This window comes from Acipenser ruthenus, chromosome 10 (genome assembly GCF_902713425.1).
Source record: "Acipenser ruthenus chromosome 10, fAciRut3.2 maternal haplotype, whole genome shotgun sequence".
In the NCBI taxonomy this organism is placed as follows: domain Eukaryota; kingdom Metazoa; phylum Chordata; class Actinopteri; order Acipenseriformes; family Acipenseridae; genus Acipenser; species Acipenser ruthenus.
Window position 1 is genome coordinate 40,201,781 of NC_081198.1, and position 24,381 is coordinate 40,226,161.

Here is a 24,381-nt window from a genome sequence, read left to right on the forward strand (position 1 = left end):
GGGAATAATAGCCATTTTCTATACTTTTGAGGCATAAGCAATTAGGAAATAACACTTACTACCCAGGAACAAAAATTGTGTTACATAGTGTTATTATTATTATTATTTATTTCTTAGCAGACGCCTTTATCCAGTGCGACTTACAATCGTAAGCAAATACATTTCAAAGTATCACAGTACAAGTAATAATACAATTAAGAGCAAGATAAATACAATGACTGAATTAAAAGTTTCCTCAAATGCGTCACCTTTAAAGCTGCATTCTCTTCGTGCTTACAACCAAATGGTTAAATCTTTTTTTTGTTAAAAAAAACAACATATCTAGATATTTTTAACAATCATTTTAACAATTTAACAATCATTTTTGTTATACAAAAAGTAAATTAATCATTACTTCACTAGTATTGTAACATGTTTAATTATTATTGGCGGCAGACACTTTCCTTTTCACGAATAATCCTGAAAATGTTTTCTACACAATGTCATAGACCACCATGTGCCAGTGTTATATGTACTGTTGTGTTGCAGGTACCATAGTCTAGCTATTTGTGTGCTTCATTATTAGGCAATGGAAGGGGATCTTACAGCTGTGAAGTGTTTACATTAAGGAAGAGCCTTTTGATAAGCGAGAGGTTGAACTTGTAATGCTGTCTTTGTCATGGTCTTCAAAGTAGTTCTGCTCTATCCTCCTGCAGAATGACAACAGGTTACTGTAGTTCTTCACTTTCTCTCCCAATTCATCACTGGTGAGCTGAGTTGTAAGAATTGTGAACAGATGTCCAAAGACTAGAGCATCCAGTTCAGTAGGCCTGGAACGAAGAACATTATTTTAGGTGACTTTTCCTTTTTTTTTTTGGTTTAAAATACTTTTCCCTGCAGTCTTGGCCAACCCTATCAGATTCAGACCACAAGTCAAAACAATGTGCATTCTCAAGGTAGCACTTCAGATGCCCAGTCAGCTGCTGGCATTTTTTAACTAAATTAAATGAAACCTCCAAAGGTTTCACTGATGCATGCAATCGAAATTTTTATTACTGCAATTTATTATTCATTCCCCAAGCTTGTAACAAACCCTGCTGCCATTAACAAATTCATTATAATATCCCAATGCACTAAAAATTTAAGAAAATATGTGAACACAGCCGACTGACAAAAAGAATGTAAGTAGGGTACAGTACTTTATCATTTTGCCTGGCTACCCTTCACCCATCAGGCAAAATAAAAAGAAAAGGGAACTAGAAGTCTGTTCCCTTGGTCTCCCCTGCAGCTAGCATGCATAACAAAACCCCCCCTTTGAAGGACGGGTGCACTTCAAACAGGAAAATGCCCTTCTGGGCTTTTCATCTGCCAAGCAGCCTGACACCAGTGAAAATGAAACCTACATGGTGGCAGTCTTTGGTTCCATTTCTTTTGTACCAAAGGCTAAACAAATGGAAATAAACATGACAGCAAAACCAAAGGAAGACAGTGCATGCTTGAAACACGTCCCTGTCTTTACCTATGGACCCCTCCGTCATGAGCTGACCTTTTGCTAACTCCTACCTAACTGGAGTGGTCGCTTCAACTATAAATCTGCTACAGGAGAAGCTGACAAATTGAAAATATGGTATATTTAAAATGCACTGGAGGCTTAATAAAAAAAAAGAAAATAATAATTAAAAAAAAAAAAAAAACACTAACCCCCCCCCAAAAAAATGATAAAACATTCTGATAACATTTAAATAGCAATAAATTGTTTCTGGACATGACAGGTTGTGCAAATGAATAAACAAACAATGTGTTACAAGACAAGCAAGTCCTCCATTACATTTGCTGGATAGTCATAACTTTTGCATAGACATAAACTTACTGTTTGTTGAAGAAATAAGGCTGTGTCCCCAGTCGCTGTGACAAAGCTTGGCAGCACTGACTTACATCTTCATAAACCTTATAAAGAATGACTGCAACAAACAACATATCTCTTAGGAGGCAGACTCTACAGTAGAACCTTTCTTGGCTACAAATCTGTACCTGATTCAGGACTTCATATTTTAATTGTAATGTGCCAAGGGGAAATATTTGCTTTACAGACACTATTACTATTGTTATTTTTGGGCTGCAGTCACATGACGACAAATAATTTTTGAATACTTCCAAGACAAGAACAAGGTATGTCTGTAAATAACAGCTGTCACATTAACCTGTATCCAATGCAGCTCATAAAAAATGCCTATGGGCATGAAAAGACCAAGGGACAATAGCTAATACTTACTTAGGCAAGGAGCCAGCTTCAAGTAACAAAACAAGGTGGCATTAAGACAATTAATATTTATGATTTTAAAGAACAGTCAGCCACATATTAACTACTTCAAGCTGAAACATCTACAGCCCAACTAACCTGATCAAGAGTCTTCCCTGCCCATCCAATCGCTTTCATCTTACGTCGAACTTCCCACTGCTTCTGATAGGCCAACACGTGATTCAGAGGCCATGTGTATGGAGAGCTAAATCTAGGCCTAGTGATCTTCCAAAATAAAAATGAGAACAACTTGAGTCCCTATTTAAGATCAAACAAATAAAATCAAGCATTTACAGTGTCCTAAACAAATATACAGTCCTTTCAAAGATATGTAGCAGTAACACATTTCAAGGAAAACAAATTTGAATGACCGCATTGTATTCTTCGTTGCTTATAATAAGCCTGTCAACAGAATTCAATTTAAAATGTATCTTCATTGAACAGCATAATCTACAAAATATAAAAAGTCACTACTGAAAGGAGACAAAAAAGGACCACATATCTTACTGAAAATATATGTGATATATGTGCAGGCACAGTAAGTGAACACTGCATTACTAATGCTGTAAAACACAATATATCATTTATGAAGAGGGAGTTGCGATTGTGAAGAAAGCTCCCTTTCATTAAATTTTAATTAAGATAAATGCTCTAAAAGTGCTCACCTCCTTTGCTGTATTTTCATCACACCACTGTATGTACAGCTGCAAAACAAACCAGGAAAATCACAACATAAAAAAACAACCCAGAAATGAATGGACAATACAGAGCAGTATAAAAATGTACTCCTTCTGCATATCTACACTTGATTTATAGAGGGAATGCTTGGAATATTAAAAGGTGGTTACAAACATTTAATTAATGATGTTCTAGGGGCGTAGTGATTAATTAGTGCAAGACTACAGAAAAGGACATTTATTGTAAAAACTGTATAAGGTGAAATAACAGAAATGATAGGTGAAACCAATTAATACTTGGGGGGGGGGGGGGGGGGATGTCAGGGTGACCCTTTAAATTTTAAAATAAGTCAACAGCAATGATTGCTCATTTAAATTCCTGATGGAAATGATCAGTAAAGATAAACATCTGTAATCAACAGATAGACTGATGTATCACTAGCTCTAAATTATTAATGTCATATTACTATGGATATTCATACCCATGATGTAAGCAGCCTTTACAATACGTTACTAATGTTTGCTGTACCTGAAAACACCAACACTATTTATTGCAGTCCAAGGTGTGGACAATATACACCGCGTGGATGGCAATGTCATAGTAATTTAATACAAATCAGGCTGGTATAACAAGAGACGAGTTTGTTATGATTGATTGTGACATCATAGCAGCAACTGTATCACCACATCATGGGTGTTTTTCGCAAAGTGAAATTGATCGTATTGGTTTTGTCAGTTTGTCAAACTGACTGTTCATAAAGTCCTGTTTAAACCTGACACTCCAAAAAAAGTGATGTGTTTTTTTACTGATAACATTTAACCAGTATAATCTATATTATATATTATTGTATTTCTCTAAAAGACACACACATTATGGTAAACCTCTATTTGATATTTTAATGCTATTATATATATATATATATATATATATATATATATATATATATATATATATATATATATATATATATATACACACACATACATTTTAAAAAATGTGCCGATTGTTCCTTGTAGATATTTTCAATGCTGCACTCCCCCCATTCTAATTCAAGAGGTCACACAAAGGAATGCAGAGACATCGAAAGCATGCAAGTGAAGAGAGCCAATGAGTGAGGCTTCTGGGAGTTAAGAGTTCTTGTAAAACTCAGTAACCAATCACTGCTTGCCTCTGTTTAACATGTGTTAATGTTCGTGAATTCTCGCTAAGAAGTTTTTGCCAAAAAAACAAACAAACAAAAAAAAAACACTGAACATTATGTATGTGTCTTCATATAGAAAATGAAAACTAAGACATGGGAATAGCTACCAATTAAATTATTTTGTTAGCCATATGTCTTTTAAATACCATGTTTAAAAAAAAAACTGTATGGGGCACTACAGCTTCAAAATTAACACACTTGGTAGTGTCTAAGACATGATCTAGATCATTTAAAGTAGGTAACAATATTACAGGTTGTTTCTTTTGTCTGAGGATCTCTCATGAAGAACAGAAAATTCACTGTACAAAAAAGAACCCCAGGGTGGGACCTTAAATACATTAAACCTCTTTAGTCTGTCAGTATAAGAGCAAGCAATGTCAATTGCTGAGAATAAAAAGAAAGAAAAATGTGTCATAAGTTTTCATTCATCCTGCTGTTGAAAGCAATAGCCACATACGTTTGTAGAAGTTACTGTACCTCAGCTGTCAGCAGCATATTATTCACAAGTTCCATGTAGGCTTTCATCTCAGCCTTCTGGACTTCATCCAGGCCATCGCTAAGTGAATGGCCCTAAAGGGACAGAGAGTGGGAATGCACTAAATAATACAAATCAGTTCAGCTGTGGGATGGCTCCAGTTCAGAAGAGATGCATGGCTCTTCAAGCAAACAGACCAAACCCATTACGAAGTGTCGTAATGCATTCAATGATGCACATACACATATACAGTACTGTGCAAAAGTTTTAGACAGGTGTGAAAAAATGCTGTAAAGTAAGAATGCTTTCAAAAATAGACATGTTAATAGTTTATATTTATCAATTAACAAAATGCAAAGTGAGTGAACAGAAGAAAAATCTACATCAAATCAATATTTGGTGTGACCACCCTTTGCCTTCAAAACAGCACCAATTCTTCTAGGTACAAAATAAAAAACTGAAATATCTTGCTTGCATAAGTATTCAACCCCTGTGCTGTGGAAGCTCCCAGTTTACACCGATGAAAGAAAATGCCCTCCCGAGGACACAATTACCTTACCATTGGCCTCCACCTGTGAACCATTAAAGTTGCTGTCACATTTTCTGGATAAAAACCCCACTGTTGAAGGATCATTGGTCAGGCTGTGAATCTGAAGGAAAATGAAGACCAAAGAGGATTCTACAGAAGTTAGAGATAAAGTAATACAAATGCATAGATTAGGGAAAGGGTACAAAATAATATCCAAGTGTTTGGATATCCCAGTGAGCACAGTTGGATCAATAATCAGGAAGTGGAAGCTGCATCACACCACCCAGGCACTGCCAAGAAAAGGCCGTCCCTCAAAACTCAACGTTCAAACAAGAAGGAGACTTGTGAGAGAAGCCAGAGAGAGGCCAACAATCACTTTGAAGGAGCTACAGAGTTCAGTGGCTGGGAGTGGAGTAATGGTGCACCAATCAACCATATCAAGAGCTCTGCATAACACTGGCCTGTATGGGAGGGTGGCAAGAAAGAAGCCATTACTCAAAAAGTACCATCTGAAAGCACGTCTGGAGTTTGCCAGAAAGCATGAGAGTGACCCAGCTGCGATGTGGGAAATGGTTTTGTAGTCAGATGAGACCAAGATAGAGCTTTTTGGCCAAAACTCAAAGCGCTATGTGTGGCGCAAACCTAACACTGCCCATGCCTCAAGACACACCATCCCTACAGTGAAGTATGGTGGTGGCAGCATCATGCTGGGGGATGCTTCGCATCAGCAGGGACTGGGCATCTTGTTCAAATTGAAGGAAGAATGGATGGAGCAAAATACAGGGAAATACTGCAAGAGAACCTGCTTCAGTCCACTAAAAAACTGAAGCTTGGGAGGAAATTCACCTTTCAGCAGGACAATGATCTCAAGCACAAGGCCAAAGCAACATTGGAGTGGCTCAAGAACAAAAAGGTGAATGTCCTACAGTGGCCCAGTCAAAGTCCTGATCTCAATCCCATTGAGAATCTGTGGCACTATTTGAAAATTCGGTCCATAAGCGTCGTCCAACCAACCTGAACAACCTGGAGCAAATCTACCAAGAAGAATGGGCCAAAATCACACCGATACTGTGTGCAAAGCTGGTACATACTTACCCCAAAAGACTTAAAGCTGCTATTGCAGCGAAAGGTGGCTCTACCAAATATTAATGTGTGGGGGTTGAATACTTATGCAAGCAAGATATTTCAGTTTTTTATTTTTCTTAAAAATATTTCCCAACATGAAACCAATGTCACCTTACAATAATTGATTTTGAGTTTCAGTGTTTTAAAATAAAATATCAAACAGAACGAAATTTCAATGTACCATTTGTAATTCAGTAATATGAGAGAATTGGTCAGGGGTCTGAATACTTTTGCAAGGCACTGCATATATATATATATATATATATATACACACATACATACATACATACATACATACACACACACACTTTTTTATATTTGATTGCTGAAATACAAAAACAGTTAGAACACTGGAATAATAAATGACTGAGTAGAATCTCATTCTAGTACAGCCAATTTACAGCATACGCAGCTCCTCCATTTAATTTCATTACAATTCACAGCACGGTCCTAGCTTTTTAATACAATCATTTCACTTATAAAACTATTTTGTCTTAAGCTACCACAAAGAGTATCTGTTTCAATCTTTAAGTGTAAACAGAAAGCATATAATTGAGTGTTCCGGGTCATGTTCAATGGATTTTTGTTCTTGGTTTGCAAATATATACATAGGACACCTTTTTGCTTTATTTGACAAATTTCAAAGCTTGGCAGTGGTTGTAAACATTCATAATTTTTATAAATTGTCAAATCAATATGTGTGCCAGAATGTGGCTGAGAGTGATTGTTGAAGTGGCTTTGCAGTTACTGTGACCAAACGCATTGATATAGATGTAGTTTTTCTTACCTTCGCCTTGATGAACTGGACTATAGGACCAAGTTCCGATACGACTTGATTACCGACATGTATAAAAGGGACTTTACCTGGGGGGGGGGGGGCAAAAAAAGAAAAAAAATGGCATTACCCGCTTACAAAGCTCTGCAGTCAGAAATGGAACAAAGCGTAAGAGCCCCATTGTATTCTCTATGCCTCAAAGCTGGCAGAAATGAAATTGTGTCCAGTGACTTTTCACATTATAGCCACAGCATCAGTTACAATACTGCCCTGGGCCTTCACATTAAAAGAAAAGTGTCCACCCACAGACATTTTAAATCCAATACATTTCAGAGAATGCATCATAGTGAAATTGTAATTTACTAAACTTTTTTTTTTTTAATTCTGTTTTTTTTATAATAAACTATCACCAATTTCATCTAGATCCAGAAATCAATAATCTTCTCTATACAGCTTTATAACGTTAATATTATGTCAGACATGTCTGTTGGTTATAGCACAGATAGAAATGAATACATCCCTGATTGATGAAAAACACACAGATGCATGAAAAATCTTAACTTTCTTTTAAGTCATCCAGTTAGTATAATTTGACTTGCTCAGTCAGGCCACATTGGTGTTCCGCAGTTTCATATTGCCCCGGTCAATCACTTAACTAGATCGCTAAGGCCGCAAATCCATTTTCTGCTGAGCTGAAATTAATAACACTCTTTCAAGAGCCATGAAAGATGGCCCATTATGTGTGAGGACTAGAAAAAGTCTGTTAGCATCCAACAGTGTGCTCATATTTCCTATGAGGAAATTAAATCTGGTTAATAGGATTTTAAATGGTGAATTAAAAAAAAAAAAAAAAAAAATCATAATGGCAATACAAGGAAATCCCTCACACGTGTCAAAAGAAAATATATGTTGTGTGAACAGGGTATCCTGAAAGCAGGAAACTACCTTGTAAGTTACATCATGTTGGAATAAAAAAATAAATTAAAGCCATCGATTTCGAACAGAGAGTACATACCAGTGGGTTAGATTTCAATTGATAGATAGATAGATAGATAGATAGATAGATAGATAGATAGATAGATAGATAGAGATACAAAAAAAAACCCAGTTAAGAACAGACTTAAATACAAACAGAATTTTTTTCTCGATGCATGGAACCTGCTGTTTGGCCTAGTTCACTTAGAGTTCACACTAACAGCAGGTTATGTCATGGTCCTTTTCAATAGATTCATTCTCACAAACTCACAAGCAGCCTTAGGGTAATGGATGAGGTGCAATGCTCCAACAAAGACCTCATCTGCATCCATACGATAAAGTGTTTGACAAAAGAGATGCAGGTTTCTTTAACACAGAGGTCTCTGAGGGTTTTCTACTTGTGTTCCCTTATAAACAATATATAGTTTTGAATTATTATTATTTGTATTCACTTTGTAGAAAGACAGGTTTCTGATTCCATCCCCAAACTGTGTCTTTCTTAGAATATTTTTGGACTTGGGTCTGGGGTTATTACATTGTTAAGCTATATCTATACGCAGCAAAGTTAAATTAAAACAGCAGACCTGTACAAACCTTTGGCAGTTGCATGTCTTCGGTTATCCAAAACACATTAAATGTAATTTTAAAACACCTTTCATAGCTGTAGTACAAACTGCAATACCTACGTGGTAGAGTGCTGTCAAGAGATTGTACCTGTTATCCTCAGTCACTGCCTCAGCTGACCTTGCTAGAATATTATAATCAGGCATGCAGTGCCAGCATTTGAACAAGACCATTGCTGGAGTACTGTGTATAACAAAAAAAAATCAGATTTACTATCTACTACAAATGTGTTTGCAATAAAAAAAAACGAAATACCAGTACTAATATGAGTATATTCCACACATCCTGGTGTATATTGCATTCTTATAACCCTAGAAAACAGCCAAGCGTTCAGAAGAGTCAGAAAATTAGAATCACTGCATCTAATGGTGTTGCTTAATAGCTGCAAGCTGAAATATTGTTGCCATGGCACTGTAACTCCAGTGCTCCAGTGCAGAGGGTAAAACAGACTTACCAGATGGAGACATGTACTCTGCATTGGCCCTACAAACCACCTGGACTGGCAGATTGCACATTCGCAAATACGCCTGGCAAGAGAAAATACAAAAAAAATATAAATAATTACCTGACAGCAAATTCAAAACAGTGCAATGAAGCAGAGTGTACTGCGGTGACACATGTCTATACAAATATTAACTAAGAAAATGAAATGTTGAAAAGGAAAAATAATAAATAAATGTGGAAGTGACTGCAAATAAAATAAAAACAAAACAAAAAACAAAGCATAAAGAAAGATCAGAAATCCTCAAGTTTGGTTTACTTCAATTTATCATTATTTTGTTTGGCAAGCAGAATGTCATTGGTTCCCTGAAGAATTACATGACTGTACTGCAGAAGACAAACAATTTACTGGCACTTTGCCTCACCGAACAGCGCTGCCAGGCTGCCACCAGCTATTCATTTTAAGCCATACGTGTTTAAGCCAGTCAGCCTGAACAAATGTATTTGTTGGGGCACCAGCCCATTACATGTAGAAAAAGCTGCCCATGAAGGGTTTCATTTGAAATAGCCACTTCTCTAACATTGAAGGTGGAAGGACAAACATATTTGCAATGGTAGGACATGTTAATTAAATTAAAAAAAAAAAAAAAAAAAAGACTATAGATGCATTAATTTAATTATGAACCCTTATTAAAACACAAAGACTATTTCAGATTGTCAGGTTCTACTAAAACAGAATAATTACCCTTTAAAACAAATCAAACGCACATGTCTTAGTCTCTGGCTGCCTTTTTTCCCCCCTACTGACAGGAAACTGAAGTTTAATTTTGGCCAGCCTTACTACATTAATTCCCTTTACAGCAGAACTCTAAATTAACTTTAAGGCTCTGTAGCTAGCCTTAGGCAAAGTGTAAAACTGCAGTGTGCGACTCAATGCACCTTCAAGAGACACAGCCTAAATTATTCTGCAGCAGGAGCTGTGTTCGAGCCAGCTGACAGCTCTGGCCCTCAGTGGACACAGCGAGCACAGGGTCCTGTCCCAAACAACTGCCACAGTATTCTCAAGATATTTACATTATTCAAAAGACAAATGTATTGTCAATTCTGTGTCTCAAAACGCTAGATATGTGTTGCTTTACTTCTGCAGCAGCCAAAGGTCATTTCACCTCCTCCCTCCAGAAAGGAATCTGAACAAACTAAAGCGCACTCCACTTGCTTAAAAACGTTGTACATTAACATAGACCATGCATTACAAACGCCATTATTTTTAAATCTATTTCTTTATTTTGACTCTTGAAGGAATTCTATTCCTTCATATGACCAGATCTGGCATATTTTAAATCTTGTATATTCCTTTATTATTATTATTATTTTTTTTATGTAATACCAATATATTTAATGATCAAAAACTAATCAAATGAAATGTAAAGACATTCCAATGTCTGCATATTGTGGAAAAGGATTCATTTCATACACTACTGTGTAGATATATAAAGGTTTGTTCTGTATCCTTTGTCTAGGTTTTTAAGGTTGTTTAATTTGTTGTTAAGCAGAATACTTGCTAAATGTGTAACCAATATCCTACAAGCCATGAGATCCTTGTCATTAGTCTTAACATGGGATAGCATTATTTAAATATTTGGTCACGTAATAATGTTTTATATATATATATGCTATTCTACAGTATTAAGGATGCAGTACATTAAGATCTTTTTTTTTATCTCCAGATTAATGTTTTATAAAGTCATGCATGTTCACAAAGTGCACATTTTATAAAGTAGTGCATTAACAGATTGGTATCTGTTACAAAATTAAAACTTACATCACGTAACCGGCACAAAAGCTAATCCTTTGAATATTGCTCTTCCACACTGGTTCTTGGTATTTGTTACATTTTATGCTACACTTAAAATAAAAACATAAATAAATGTCTGTTTTTTGCTTTTAAATTGTATGTTAGAATTGAATATAGGTGGGGAATGTGTCAGGAACAAATTGTGGGGGAAAAATAAAAATAATAATAATTTGTCCATGCTGTATATAATTTAATATCTCACACCTTTTGTTTCCCTTGTAATTCGTCAGTATATATTAAAAACTTTTCCATGTTATTTCTTGGGTAAGTGGGACGGTACAGCAATGTCAATAAAATACACTTAAAACAAAAAGATCAAAAAGAAGCAAAATATAAAGGATTGATATAAAGATCCATATAAAGGAAGATATAAAGATCCATAAAGCCTGCCCACTGATGAAGGCACTCTGTGCTCATTTTCTGGGACCCACGTTACATATAAAGCCCCGATTGGGGCATGCCAATGATTTCTGGTGGTTTCAGCATTGACCCTAATGGACATCGCCACCATAACTATCACTAATGCACATGTATTCAGCAATCTCAGCTAAAAAAGGCATGTCCACCACCACCACCACCCCACAAAATTACTATTAATAAACAGCAGGAACTATGTCTTTCCTGTATTGGTTGACAGTGAAGAAAGATTTCTTTATTGATGCTGAATTCATAGTTGGCCTTAAAACATCCATTCCCAGCTCCAGCACTCTCAGTTCTCTTCTACAATAATGAGCACTGGGCAACCCAGAAAGCATATGTGTGTGTTTTCTATTTTAGACAGACCATGAATATTCATGCTAATTTAAATATTAACATATACAGTATTTAACAGTTTGCTTATACAGTACAATAATAATATCTATAAACATCTTAATTTTGGAGACAAAAAGTAACCGAAATACCAAATGAAATGACTGTGTTTTAACCACTATCTGTTCTATATTACATTTTTAAAACAATTGTCTGCATGACATGCATCTACAAAAGATTCAACTTAATCTTATTCCTCATCAGGCCCTACAGATTGAATTCTGTTCATTCCAATTATTGCATGATAGTACTGTTTTGCAATACACACAGCTTAGAGACATGTACTAACACTGAGATTCTTTAGAAACTATACACAGATGCAAAATATAATCTGTTCTTTATGCAGTTACAAGCCATGTCGTTTCACTATATTACACTGCACACAGAACTACATTCTCAATGCTATTCTAAATATGTCCGGGTTTATGATAAGTAGTATAATTACCAATTTTTACTTTTCTAGTACATGGAAGGACTGGCAACTTTTAAAACTGAAAACCATGAATAAAACTGTCTCTATAATAATCCATTTTTCATATCTAATGGTTACAGACTACGCTACTGAAATAATGTGTCTGACGTTACAAATGAAAACCACACAAGGTCATTCTTTATCTGGGAGACAGATTAAATTCCAAACCCTGTTACTGTAATAGGCACACTTGTAGTTTAACATAAATTAGAACTCTAATTATATTAGCTACTATTTTAAACAAAATAACAGATTCCTTAGAACCCATAGATGTAATTTATAGCAAAGCCAGGTTCATTTTCCAGAACAATCAATTTCACACTGCAGCAGAAGGCTAATTTAATGATGTAACAATTTTTTTCTGGAATGCTGCAAGGCTGGATTCACAGTTATCACTGAAAGGGTCTCGAAGATAAATGAAGACGCAATTTATTTAGTCATAATTCTATATTGAAAATGCTATAAAAGGTGTCCATACGGGCATCAGTAAAATGGAAAGGGACTATAATATATTTTGGCCTAAAATATTATGGATGAGAAAGAGATTATTTATTACTCATATTTCTTAATCACTAGGTTGTCTTAGTCAGGGAGAAAATTATGAGCTTTAAAAAAAACAAATACATTTAGGAGTCCAAGAAATAATCCATATATATATATGTACTGTATAAAATTCAGCAATCTAAAAGTTTGTTTTATTCTTGTGAGAACACTGGAATTCAAACATAGGCCTCCAGTAAGGGCTCAATAATGGTACTATGCCCTGTGACTGGTTCAAAGGCAAATCTGTCCCTTCACCAATTTTTGATATTCAGTATGTTAAGTAGGGCAATTCACTCTATTTTACCTGATGCTAACATTTCATTTGACTTGATACATTTTAACATCATAGATCACACATAATGGTAGTAGTGGTAATACCACTCTCCTGTCTTTCTTCAAACCATTTCATTATTTCTTAACGGTATCTTAGCAGCTACTTTACTACTTGTGGAACCATATGGTAAAAAGCAGTACTGGGGTAATCTGGGTGGTGATGTCATAGGCCAGTTCATCAACTTGATCATTATATATTGGAATACACTTCCATGGAGTCTTACATTGAGTGCTCTTGTTCTAGACCTTTTAAGCAGCTATTAATATCACAGTTGTATTATACATATTATTAATATTATATATATATATATATATATATATATATATATATATATATATATATATATATATATATATATATATATATATATATATTTATTTATTTATTTTTGCAGCAACAAGAACATATATTTTATTTTACCTGGACAGCAAGTGAGGAAGCATGATCTGAAAGCAATATCTGATCATCTGTAAAACAAAACATCTTCAGACATTGCATTGTTACAGATACTACTAAGAAAAGTTGCAATCTATCCGATTCACAGTACAAAAATACCACCAAACAATGACAAAAGGTTAGTGTGGATGGGGGTGGATTACACACTTTAATTTATGAAAAACAAAAGATAATCTGGATTAATTCAAATATTTGAAGTAACAGCACGGTGTAAAAAATGTCATTAATGAATGTTGCAAACCTTGTCTCACTCTGTCACAAAAAAGAAAGATGACAAGTTTGCAGCAATAAAAATTCTATGGTTAGGGGACTGGGGGCTGGTAACTATTAGTCTTCATTACTTTGCAGTCTTCCGACAACTGTAGCATGCTGCTGAGCCCCAAATGGGCGCTATAATGTGATCTTATGATATATGAAGAGCTGCTAATGGGAGCCTGAACCATCCTTTTTTTTTCCAGTTCCCTTTTTTCTTTGCCAAGAGCAATGCTTACCACAAGGCTTGAAAATAGTGCTGCCTCAGCTGTTGGTGCAGTAAATCTACCCAGTCTGCACTGCATCACTTAATACTGCGTACAGCAGCTAATAGAATGGTGGGCAAAGCAGCAGCTAACCTAAGCTATGGGGAAAAAAATGGCCAATATTGGCCTTTAAATAACAGCTTTTAATACAAAGACATGAAGGAACAACCTTTGTACTGCTCATCTTTCCAGTTAATCCATGTAATACTGTATAAAAATGCATTGTCTTTTGTTTCAGTGCAAACGCCTGCGCTGTTAATTGCAAAATGAATTACTCACCCTTCAGAGGCTGATACAGTGCTGCATTCTCAGGCCAAGGCTCTGCAGCTGAATGAAACAAATGGAATGTGTAATTACTGTAACTAGGACCTGCATAGTGCAGCAGTGTGGCACAAAGAAAGAGACAGTTTGGCATTATATTTACAAGACCTTGCAACCACATGTGCCCAACCTACAGTATTAAAAAAGTGGCATACTTTTTTGCACTGTAAATATGATATACATACTGCACAGTAATATTGGACAATATACAGTCTACATTGTATTCTAAAACTTTATCAATGGACAATTAATAATATTTCTACATTAAGAAACAGGCATTTAATTTCTAAATACACATGTGTACAATATTGCCCACATAGCCCTAAAGTTGAAAGAGAAATATTACATATACAAATTGCAGTACTTCATAACAGAAAAAGGGTAAACCCCCCCCCCCCCCAAAAAAAACAGGGTGTCTGGCTTTCTCCATATGAAAAAGACTTTTTACCTAAATATGAAAATTATATTATGTCAGTGGTCAACGTCAGTCACCAACCCATTCAGCATGCCGTGTGTATACTGCATAACCCTGCAAATACAAAGTCACTATCTCAAATGGTCTCCATGTAAGAGGCTTTGCCAGAGGGTAACCATGATCAAACTTTACCTAGAGAATCAAAGATTTTTGTGTACCAAGTATGAGGCCAATATTGCAAGCATTAGGGAACCAATAAGTTACATGATGAAAATACAGAGCCAACTTTGATAACATGTCAAAATGAAAGCTACCATTAGATTTAGCCAGTCAGAGTCAGCATCTCAAAAAGGTTTATTAGACATTATCAGTTGAACAAACCATAAGAGCATACGAAACGTTCAGAATAAGAGTAGTCTTGTGGCCCACAATTCTGATCTGGTTTGTGGTTCCTAGTTGTTGATTGATCTTAATGTTTCAGCAGTAACAACATGGCTTGGCAATCCATTCCTTATACTGACTACTCTCTGTTTATACCCTATGTCCCAGGTCTGTCTACTTTCAATTTATAGCTGTGTCCTTTGGTCCTGGACTCTGTGCTGTGCTTGAAAAAATGACTAGGGTTAACTTTGTGTAAAGATGTTGACTCCTTTGTGTTCTACGCTAAAGAGATTCAGTTCCCTCTATCTTCATAACTCATACCTTTTAGCGGTAAGATTAGTCTAGGTTCTCTTCGCTGGACTGACTCCAAGCTCACATTTCCTTATTGCAAAACAGGGAACAAAACTAAAAAAAGTTTTCTTCACCAGTGTACAATATAATCTCAATTATAACTTCCTCCTTGATTTGTAACTTTTTTATAATGAATTATTCTGTTTGTCTTCTAAATATCCTCATTAAACGGTCTGGTTGCTGACAGTGACAAGACTACTATTACACCAAGATCTTTTTTTTTTAGGTCTGTTCCAGTTCAGTCCCACTGATTCTGGTATTTGTATCTAACATTGTGAGACCTGCCTGCTACATTTATTAAGATTAAATTTGCCAAGCATCTGTCCAGTTCTGTATTGACCATACACATTACATATATCATGCCTGTGAACCCCCACCTGTGAATAGTTTGTCTGCAAAAATTGATTGAGTTGGCATGTTCACCTGCACGTTTATTGAATCAGGACAGTTAAGCATGTGCAGCTTTAAAAAAGACACTCTGCCGAAATAAAGAAAGCAGGGTAGATTCTCGTGCGGAGCAAAACGATGGAGGGGACAGCTTGTATAGTTTTTGTTTTCTAATGGGTTTCTTATGTAGTAGTCTAAACATTAGAAATTACATGTACAGAACATAAACACGAGGCTATTATTTTTTTTAAAAAAAGAAAAGAAAAAGGAAACAACGTTGCAGTGAAACTAGGCTGGTGTTATACTTATAATGGCGTACACGTTTAAAATGTAACTATTGACACTGTGGTGGTATCCTCGTTGTTGGTGCTGATTTCTTCCCTGTATCTCCCCTGTGTCAGCTTCATCTCCAAAAACCTTAAGTATATAAATGAAATACTAGCACACAAAATAAAACTAATACTTACCTGGATTAATGTTTTATTGTTTGACGAATACTCTGTACTTTCCTTTTCTATACTGCTTCTGGAATGTTCTCGTGACTCTCTTGCAAACTGTGTTCATGGACCTTCTTAAAATAATAGTAAACTACAGTACTGCAAGTATTTTATGAATCCCAGTAAAAAGATGCTGTATTAAATCCACATTTCGCAATATTGCTGTTAGTGTTAGAGACATATAACTAGGGGTCTACTTAAATCGAGGTAGATTTACGTATTTTTCACGGGTATGTTGCGGAATAAAATTTGGATTTCGCGGACCTGTTTAAACATTAAATAAACCTAAGTAGACAGTATTTCAGAACACTATAAAGTCTAAAAATAGTGGTACTACCTCCTTACTAAAACAGAGTGCTGTCATTTGTTCAAGGCAAGCATGCAGCATCCCCCAGCAGTTGACTTGCCCATACATTAAGACTGCACGTTCTGCATCCACTGAATTGGCTGGAAGTTAAGGCAAAGCTTTGCCAAGTTATACAGATGTGGAAATCGATTAGAAACAGCCCCAAAAATCGGTTACACAAGGGCATCTGGCATACTTTAATAAAGGCAATGTATGCAGCACGTTTGTTGTCATATTATTTGCCCCATCCAATAATTTATTTTATTAGTAGTACTGAGTCAAAACAAAGAAAACGTGGCTATTCAGGTCTAAAATTCCAACTACGAAAAAGTAAGCAGCAGGTTGAAGCGAGGTGGCTGTGCTGGATCGTTTTAGTACTGATTTAACTTGCAGACAGGAATACTTTTTGTCTGGGCTGACTTTCCAGTTTGGTTTCTGAAAGCTGTTTATTTTACCTTCTTAGCAGCCTCTGTAGTAACCTTTTGTTAATGTGTGATTCTCAGTCTGCATGTACAGTTTCTTTGGGAAATATCTTGAAACGATCATCAGCCTAAATATACTTTGCTTTTTTTGTCGTCCATTTCTACTATTTTACCTCCAATGCTGAAAACTAGATTTTAGCAACCTAAATCAAAGCAATGCAGCACCAACTTTGTCCCACCCCCCTACTGCACAGTAACTGGTCACATAAAAGCAGTACAGACGCACTGATAGGCCGATTAAAACTTTGTTATTTGAATAGTAAACAAGAACGTTAACCGCTTTGGAGAATTTATTTTGTAAATTTTATTTGTTTGTTTGTTTTTTGCTTAAGTGCAATGCACACAGGACGTCAAAGGAATAAAAAAGGTCTATCTGGAAGACACGTAGTTTGCGTCGCTTGCGTTGTGCAGTAGTTCATTTAAACGAGGTTTTTTTTTTTGTTTTTTTTTTTGTTTTTTTTTGCCTCTCCGTACTTGTTTGTATGCATTGGCCCCTATAAGAGGTGAATTTCGCGGTGATCCCTCAATTTCACGATTTCCACGAAATCGAGATTTGGGTAGACCCCTATAACATTAGAATGTCGTTGTGTGAACAGAACTGACCCAAAAAGGGGGAACAAATATACGTAAAATGAAAGATTATAATGTCGTTACCTGCTATCTGGGAGACAAACGCCTCTGCAGCAAGAGACATGGCGACAGCTCCAAACAATACAACAAATTAAACAATGGAATGTTCAGTAGCTCTACCAAATAAAATACTGTTCAAATGCACTGCACAAGGTTAAGGGCACAAGAGGTTTTAGGATGTGAGTGCTGAAATTGACAGGCATAACAGGAGGGACGTGAGCAACTACTTCCTGGTGCAGTTGCAGACTGCTGAACACTACTTCCGGGTTAGTTTTGCATTCATTGGTATTGTCTTTTCTCCATGCGTTCTTCTTTTTATTCGGGGGTAAACAGGTGCAAATGTTGAGGGTCGAGCTTTCATGTTTTTTTCCGATGTGCTCAGGAATGTAGTACAGTTAGCCAGGAAGATGTAGTAGTTTTGCACTGACTACAAAAAAGAATTACCTGAGTACAGTTATTCTGTCTAGACTTTTTACATATGCTGTGTGCTTATTGCAATGAGGTCTACATCTGACAATGACCGTTTACATATAGCGTAGTAAGATAGTGCATAACTGGTATTAGGCGCGGGAAAAGGGTTAACCCTTTCATGCATGGCGACCTCATATGTGTACGGATAAAAAAAACAACAACTATCTAGTCTTTGTATGGGGACATATGGAAGACGCAAATGCATGATAGCCTGATATGATGTCGTCGTCCCCCCAAATATAAAGGAACTGAGTATATTTTTTTTAAATAATATATATATATATATATATATATATATATATATATATATATATATATATATATAGTATCTGTCTAAAACTACTTTTTTCATTTATTAAAAAAAAGTAATGCATTAACGGGTTAATTGGTTAGTTCTGTCATTTGATTGTAGGTAGTTACAAAAAGGAAATTGTGTTCTTCACCCGCAAAATAAACAGGTTTCTGGATATGCAAATCTTGAAGCAAAAGCACAGACCCCAACACCAACGAGTCTACTGGTTATCATGTGCAAAGTAAATGTTATGCAGTGCAGAAGGACGTAGGGGAAAGAAGGAGCCCCCCCCCCCCCCCCTAATGTCTTCACCAGCATGTAGTCGACAGTTTAGTTAATGACAGTTCATGACTCTCCATATGAAACTGAAATAATAGCGTATTGTTCTTGTTACCCCGTGAGAAGAGAAAAACACACACAATATTTATTTAATCGTTAGTGTTATACATATTTCACATCCGTGCTGATGTTGAATAATTGTAGTTTTATGCACCTGATTAAAAAGTATTGGGAGAACAATAGTACAGCTGGGTGATTACTGTACTTCTTTAGTAGACCATGCATGTATGTAAGTTTCATATAGACTGTTTAAAGACACTTGTCTGTAATATGTATCCCCTCTGGTTGTTTCCATTAGACTTTAATCCAAAATATCTGGAGATCTAAATTGAGTTTCTGCGTCATTTTCATGATCTAATTCTCAGATTCATTCCGACATGATTTGCCTCAGGAAAGTGTGTGCTTGCAATCAAGGAACAATACACAGGAGTAATGAATCATGAATTATGTGCTACATGGATACCGTATCTTTAGGTCCAATAAAAAAAAAGACATTTGAAGACATGTAACCTTTCAAGCAGTTTTCATGAAGATGCTGGACTCAAAATTGTTTTTGTTTTTTTTTCCTGATGCAGAATTTAAATGGAGGTAAACTAGATTCTGGATTCCATACCAAAATATAATGATTTATTAGGACTGATGGAGATACCAACATCTATTTAAATTATTGAAGCAAAAGAAAAGAAAACATCCAGAAATTCTTAATAATCCAGAAACTTTTAAAATCAATGTGACTTTTGCAAACAACATTAGACGATTTAAGATTGTCTAATACTGTTAACAACAAACAAGTAAACTTGTTATACACTAACTATTACAAAAACACAACATATTAATTTGATATGTGTGTCCAGTTTGGGGTAGGCTATAATTTATAAAGAATTGATACCAAACATCTTCTTGTAGTTCAAACTCACTATAATGTTATAGCTGCTATCAGGCCATATGACCTAGAGCAAGGGATGCAGCAGTTTCTTTATAATGGTGCAGTTTGTGCAAACATTCTCACTGGGTTTAGATTCTGTTGCTTCCATATTGAGTTATTATACATTTTCTCTAAATCTGCTTTGACCAGGGGGTAGATTAACATTAAGGAGGATGTGTCTTCTAAGAAGCTGCAAAAATTGCACACAGAAATTATCTTATAGGCCTACTGTGGGCTGTAGTGTTTTTTTTCTTAATTTGTTCTATAATATGATAGACTAAAAGTTAAAAAAAGTTTTTTTTTTCCTATATTATGTTAACATAAGAACATTCTGCACTTCACTCAAACCATTGCTGAAGATTAAATATTCCAATATCTAAATAAATAAATAGTATTATTATCTCAGCTAAAAATGTTTATTTGAAATATTTGTCATACCAAGTCTACAAACTTTACATATGATGTTGGAAAGTCATTCATCAAAGGAACATTTCTAACACTTATTTGTATACAGAATGCGTAGCATCCAGTAAAACCTGTCTAACCCCGCATCGCATGGGACCAGATAAGTGTGTCAGATAATACAGTTCGCTGGTTTATATAGGTAGCTACTATAAAAACATATACATGATCAACTATTTAAACACTTTGAAAGGAGAACAGCACGGCGGCTTGTTGAGACCATTAAACAAAGTATTTGTTAGGTCGAGATCTCGAGATAATTTTTTTTTTTTTTTTTTTTGCGATGGCCTCAACGAGCCGCCGTAGAACTGTCCAAATATGGCGTGTAATTCAAGCATTGTATTAATTTCCATTTGACTTCATTACATAAACAAGTGTAGTACTGCATATGTACATGCACATGGGACATGTGCATATTTACATTGGCCACGGTCTTCATTCCAGACTACACAGTCAAGTTTACATTGGTTTAGACAGACAGAGACTTATAAACGATGGCAGATTCCAAATCGACAGGGTTCGCATTGTAGAAGGTATCACACCATTATTTTCAATAGGGATTTGGTGGGGACACCCAAATTTACCGATACAGAATACTGATATGGGGCTGGATTAAACAGGTTGTACTGTGTATTGGGTTACCGTCTCTTTAAATAATAAAAACGTAATAGAAAATACAAAAGCCAATGTATTTTCGTTTCCCTTTGTACAGTCTAGTTGTAGCTGGTACTTTGGTATGACAATGACAATTTTATTTTTATTTGATGATGTGTTATTGTTTTTAATTATCAAGAGCAATTTAAACAAGGATCTGCATTACCTAAAGTGGGTTCAGTACAATGCTTGAATAAATGTGCTTTTATTATACCACCTTAAAATGACACACCCCCTACAAGGCAAGGCGTTATTATTATCATTATTATTATTTATTTCTTAGCAGACGCCCTTATCCAGGGCGACTTACAATCGTAAGCAAAAACATTTCAAGCGTTACAATACAAGTAATACAATAACAGCAAGAAATACAATAACTTTTGTTCAAGTAAAGTACAAGTTTGACAAACCACAATTCAATAATACAGCAGGTAATAGTGATAGTTACATCAGGATATGATTAAATAGTGATAGTTACATCAGGATGTGATTAAATACAAAGTACTACAGGTTAAAAACTTGGCAGATTACAGTATTCTGAAGTACAGGATTAAATGCAGTAAAATAGGGGCTGATAAGAGCAAAATAAAGCACATTTACATGAAGGGTGATAGTGTCCCAGGATACAAACAGAGGAGTTCTACAGGTGCTCTTTGAAGAGGTGAGTCTTAAGGAGGCGCCGGAATGTGGTCAGGGACTGGGCAGTCCTGACATCTGTAGGAAGGTCATTCCACCACTGCGGAGCAAGGGTGGAGAAGGAGCGGGCTTTGGAGGCAGGGGAGCGTAGCGGTGGTAGAGCTAGTCTTCTAGTGCAGGCGGAGCGGAGAGGTCGAGTGGGGGTGTAGGGAGAGATGAGGGTCTGGAGGTAGCTGGGTGCAGACTGGTCAAGGCATCTGTAGGCTAGTACAAGAGTCTTGAACTGGATGCGAGGGGTGATCGGGAGCCAGTGGAGCGAGCGGAGTAGTGGAGTAGCGTGGGCGAAGCGAGGCAGAGAGAACACCAGGCGGGCAGCAGAGTTCTGGATGAGCTGGAGCGGACGGGTGGCGGACGCAGGGAGGCCAGCCAGGAGGGAGTTGCAGTAGTCTAGGCGGGAGAGTACCAGGGCCTGGACCAGGAGCAACAAAATCTCCTTGAATTTTTGTTTTAATACCAACATTTATTCTGATTTCCCTGAAGTGACGCTTAGAATTTAGATTTAATCTGCCCCATAGCCTACACCAAAAGGGTAGTGTATTAGTTTATGAACACCACCTCACCAGGAGATATACAGTGCCTATAGAAAGTCTACACCCCCTTTCAAAATGTTCACCTTTTGTTGCCTTATAGCCTGGAATTAAAATGCATTAAAATAGTTGTTTTTCAGTTATCTACACATCCTACCCCACAACTTCCAAGTGAAAAAATATTCTAGAAATTTGTAGAAAATTAATTAAAAATAAAAACTGAAATAGCTTGGTTGGATAAGTGTCCACCCCGCTTGTAATAGCAATTCTAAATTAGCTCAGGTGTAACCAATAGCCTTCAAAATCACACACCAAGTTAAGTGGCCTCCACCTGTGTTAAATTGTAGTGATTCACATGATTTCAGGATAAATTCAGCAGTTCCTGTAGGTTCCCTCTGCTGGGTATTGCATTTCAAAGCAAAGACTCAACCATGAGCACCAAGGCGCTTTCAAAAGAACTCCGGGACAAAGTTGTGAAAGGCACAGACCAGGGGATGGGTATAAAAAATATCAAAGGCCCTGAATATCCCTTGGAGCATGGTCAAGACGATTATTGAGGGCAGCAGTGTGGAGTAGTGGTTAGGGCTTTGGACTCTTGACCAGAGGGTTGTGGGTTCAATCCCAGGTGGAGGACACTGCTGCTGTACCCTTGAGCAAGGTACTTTTCCTAGATTGCTCCAGTAAAAAATAAAAAAAAACTGTATAAATGGGTAATTGTATGTAAAAAAAAAAAGTGATATCTTGTAACAATTGTAAGTCGCCCTGGATAAGGGCGTTTGCTAAGAAATAAATAATTATTATTAAGAAGTGGAAGGTGTATGGCACCACCAAGACCCTGCCTAGATCAGGCCGTCCCTCCAAACTGGATGACTGAGCAAGAAGGAGACTGATCAGAGAGGCTACCGAGAGGCCAATGGCAACTTTGCAAGAGCTACAGGCTTTTATGGCCAAGACTGGTTAAAGTGTGCATGTGACAACAATATTCCAAGCACTCCACAAATCTGGCCTGTATGGTAGGGTGGCAAGAAGGAAGCCATTACTCAAGAAAGCCCACCTTGAATCCCATTTGAAGTATGCAAAAAAACACTCAAGAGATTCTGTGGCCATGTGGCAAAAAAGTTTTGTGGTCTAACAAAACTAAAATTGAATTTTTTGGCCTAAATCCAAAGCGTTATGTTTGGCGCAAACCCAACACAGCGCATCACCCAAAGCACACCATCTCTACTGTGAAGCATGGTGGTGGCAGCATCATGTTATGGGGATGTTTCTCATCGGCAGGAACTGGGGCACTTGTCAGGATAGAAGGGAAAATGAATGGAACAAAGTACAGAGAAGTCCTTGAAGAAAACCTGCTGCCCTCTGCAAGAAAGCTGAAACTGGGACGGAAGTTCAGCATGACAACGATGCAAAGCACACAGCCAAAGCTACACTGGGGTGGCTAAGGAACAAAAAGGTAAATGTCCTTGAGTGGCCCAGTCAGAGCCCCGACCTAAATCCAATCAGAAATTTGTGGCATGACTTGAAGATTGCTGTCCATCAATGCTCCCCAAGGAACTTGACACAGCTTGAATAGTTTTGTAAAGAAGAATGGTCAAATATTGCCAAATCTAGGTGTGCAAAGTTGGTAGAGACCTATCCCAACAGACTCACAGCTGTAATTGCTGCCAAAGGTGCTTCCACCAAGTATTAACTCAGGGGGGTGGAGACTTATCCAATTATGATCTTTCAGTTTTGTATTGTTCATATATAATTTTTTTCTCAATAAAAACTGTTTTCCCCTTAACAGTGTGGAGTATGGCATGTAGATAAGTGGAAAAAATCCTCATTTAAATGCATGAAACTCTGAGGCACTGACATAACAAAATGAGAAAAAAGTTCAAGGGGTTGTAGACTTTCTATAGGCACTGTATAACCAAGGGTTATTTTTGGAAAATGAAATTAAATGATTAGTAATGTGGCTTATGTCCTTGTGATAGAGAGAGAAAGGATCGATGCTGCAAATCTCCCTCCCGATTAGAAAGGGCGCTGTGTAAGGGGGAAGGTAAGCTGCCGCCTAGATCTGCCACCTCGGTGGTAGGTGGAAACCGGAAGGTGACCATATTAGGAGGGGCGCGTA

At 36.7% G+C, this 24,381-nt stretch overlaps 1 protein-coding gene across 4 annotated transcripts; it reads right to left on the bottom strand.

Moving 5' to 3' along the window:
* Positions 1-306: 306 nt before the first annotated feature.
* On the bottom strand, positions 307-18,139 carry LOC117402818 (metaxin-2). 4 transcript variants are annotated; one of them, XM_034004319.3, is made up of 10 exons: positions 17,924-18,133; positions 14,369-14,416; positions 13,536-13,582; positions 9,115-9,187; positions 7,074-7,150; positions 4,635-4,727; positions 2,944-2,982; positions 2,378-2,503; positions 1,850-1,926; positions 307-809 (listed from the first exon to the last, which is right to left on the bottom strand). In XM_034004319.3, the coding sequence occupies exons 1-10, from the start codon at positions 17,961-17,963 to the stop codon at positions 599-601; spliced, it is 831 nt and encodes a 276-aa protein (XP_033860210.1). In that variant the 5' UTR covers positions 17,964-18,133; the 3' UTR covers positions 307-598. The 4 variants fall into 4 exon arrangements, 3 of the variants coding, with proteins under 3 accessions (XP_033860210.1, XP_058888212.1, XP_058888213.1); XR_004544510.3 differs by having other exon boundaries at positions 672-809; positions 1,850-1,940; positions 17,924-18,139; XM_059032230.1 differs by lacking the exon at positions 1,850-1,926 and having other exon boundaries at positions 667-809; positions 17,924-18,139.
* Positions 18,140-24,381: the final 6,242 nt, after the last annotated feature.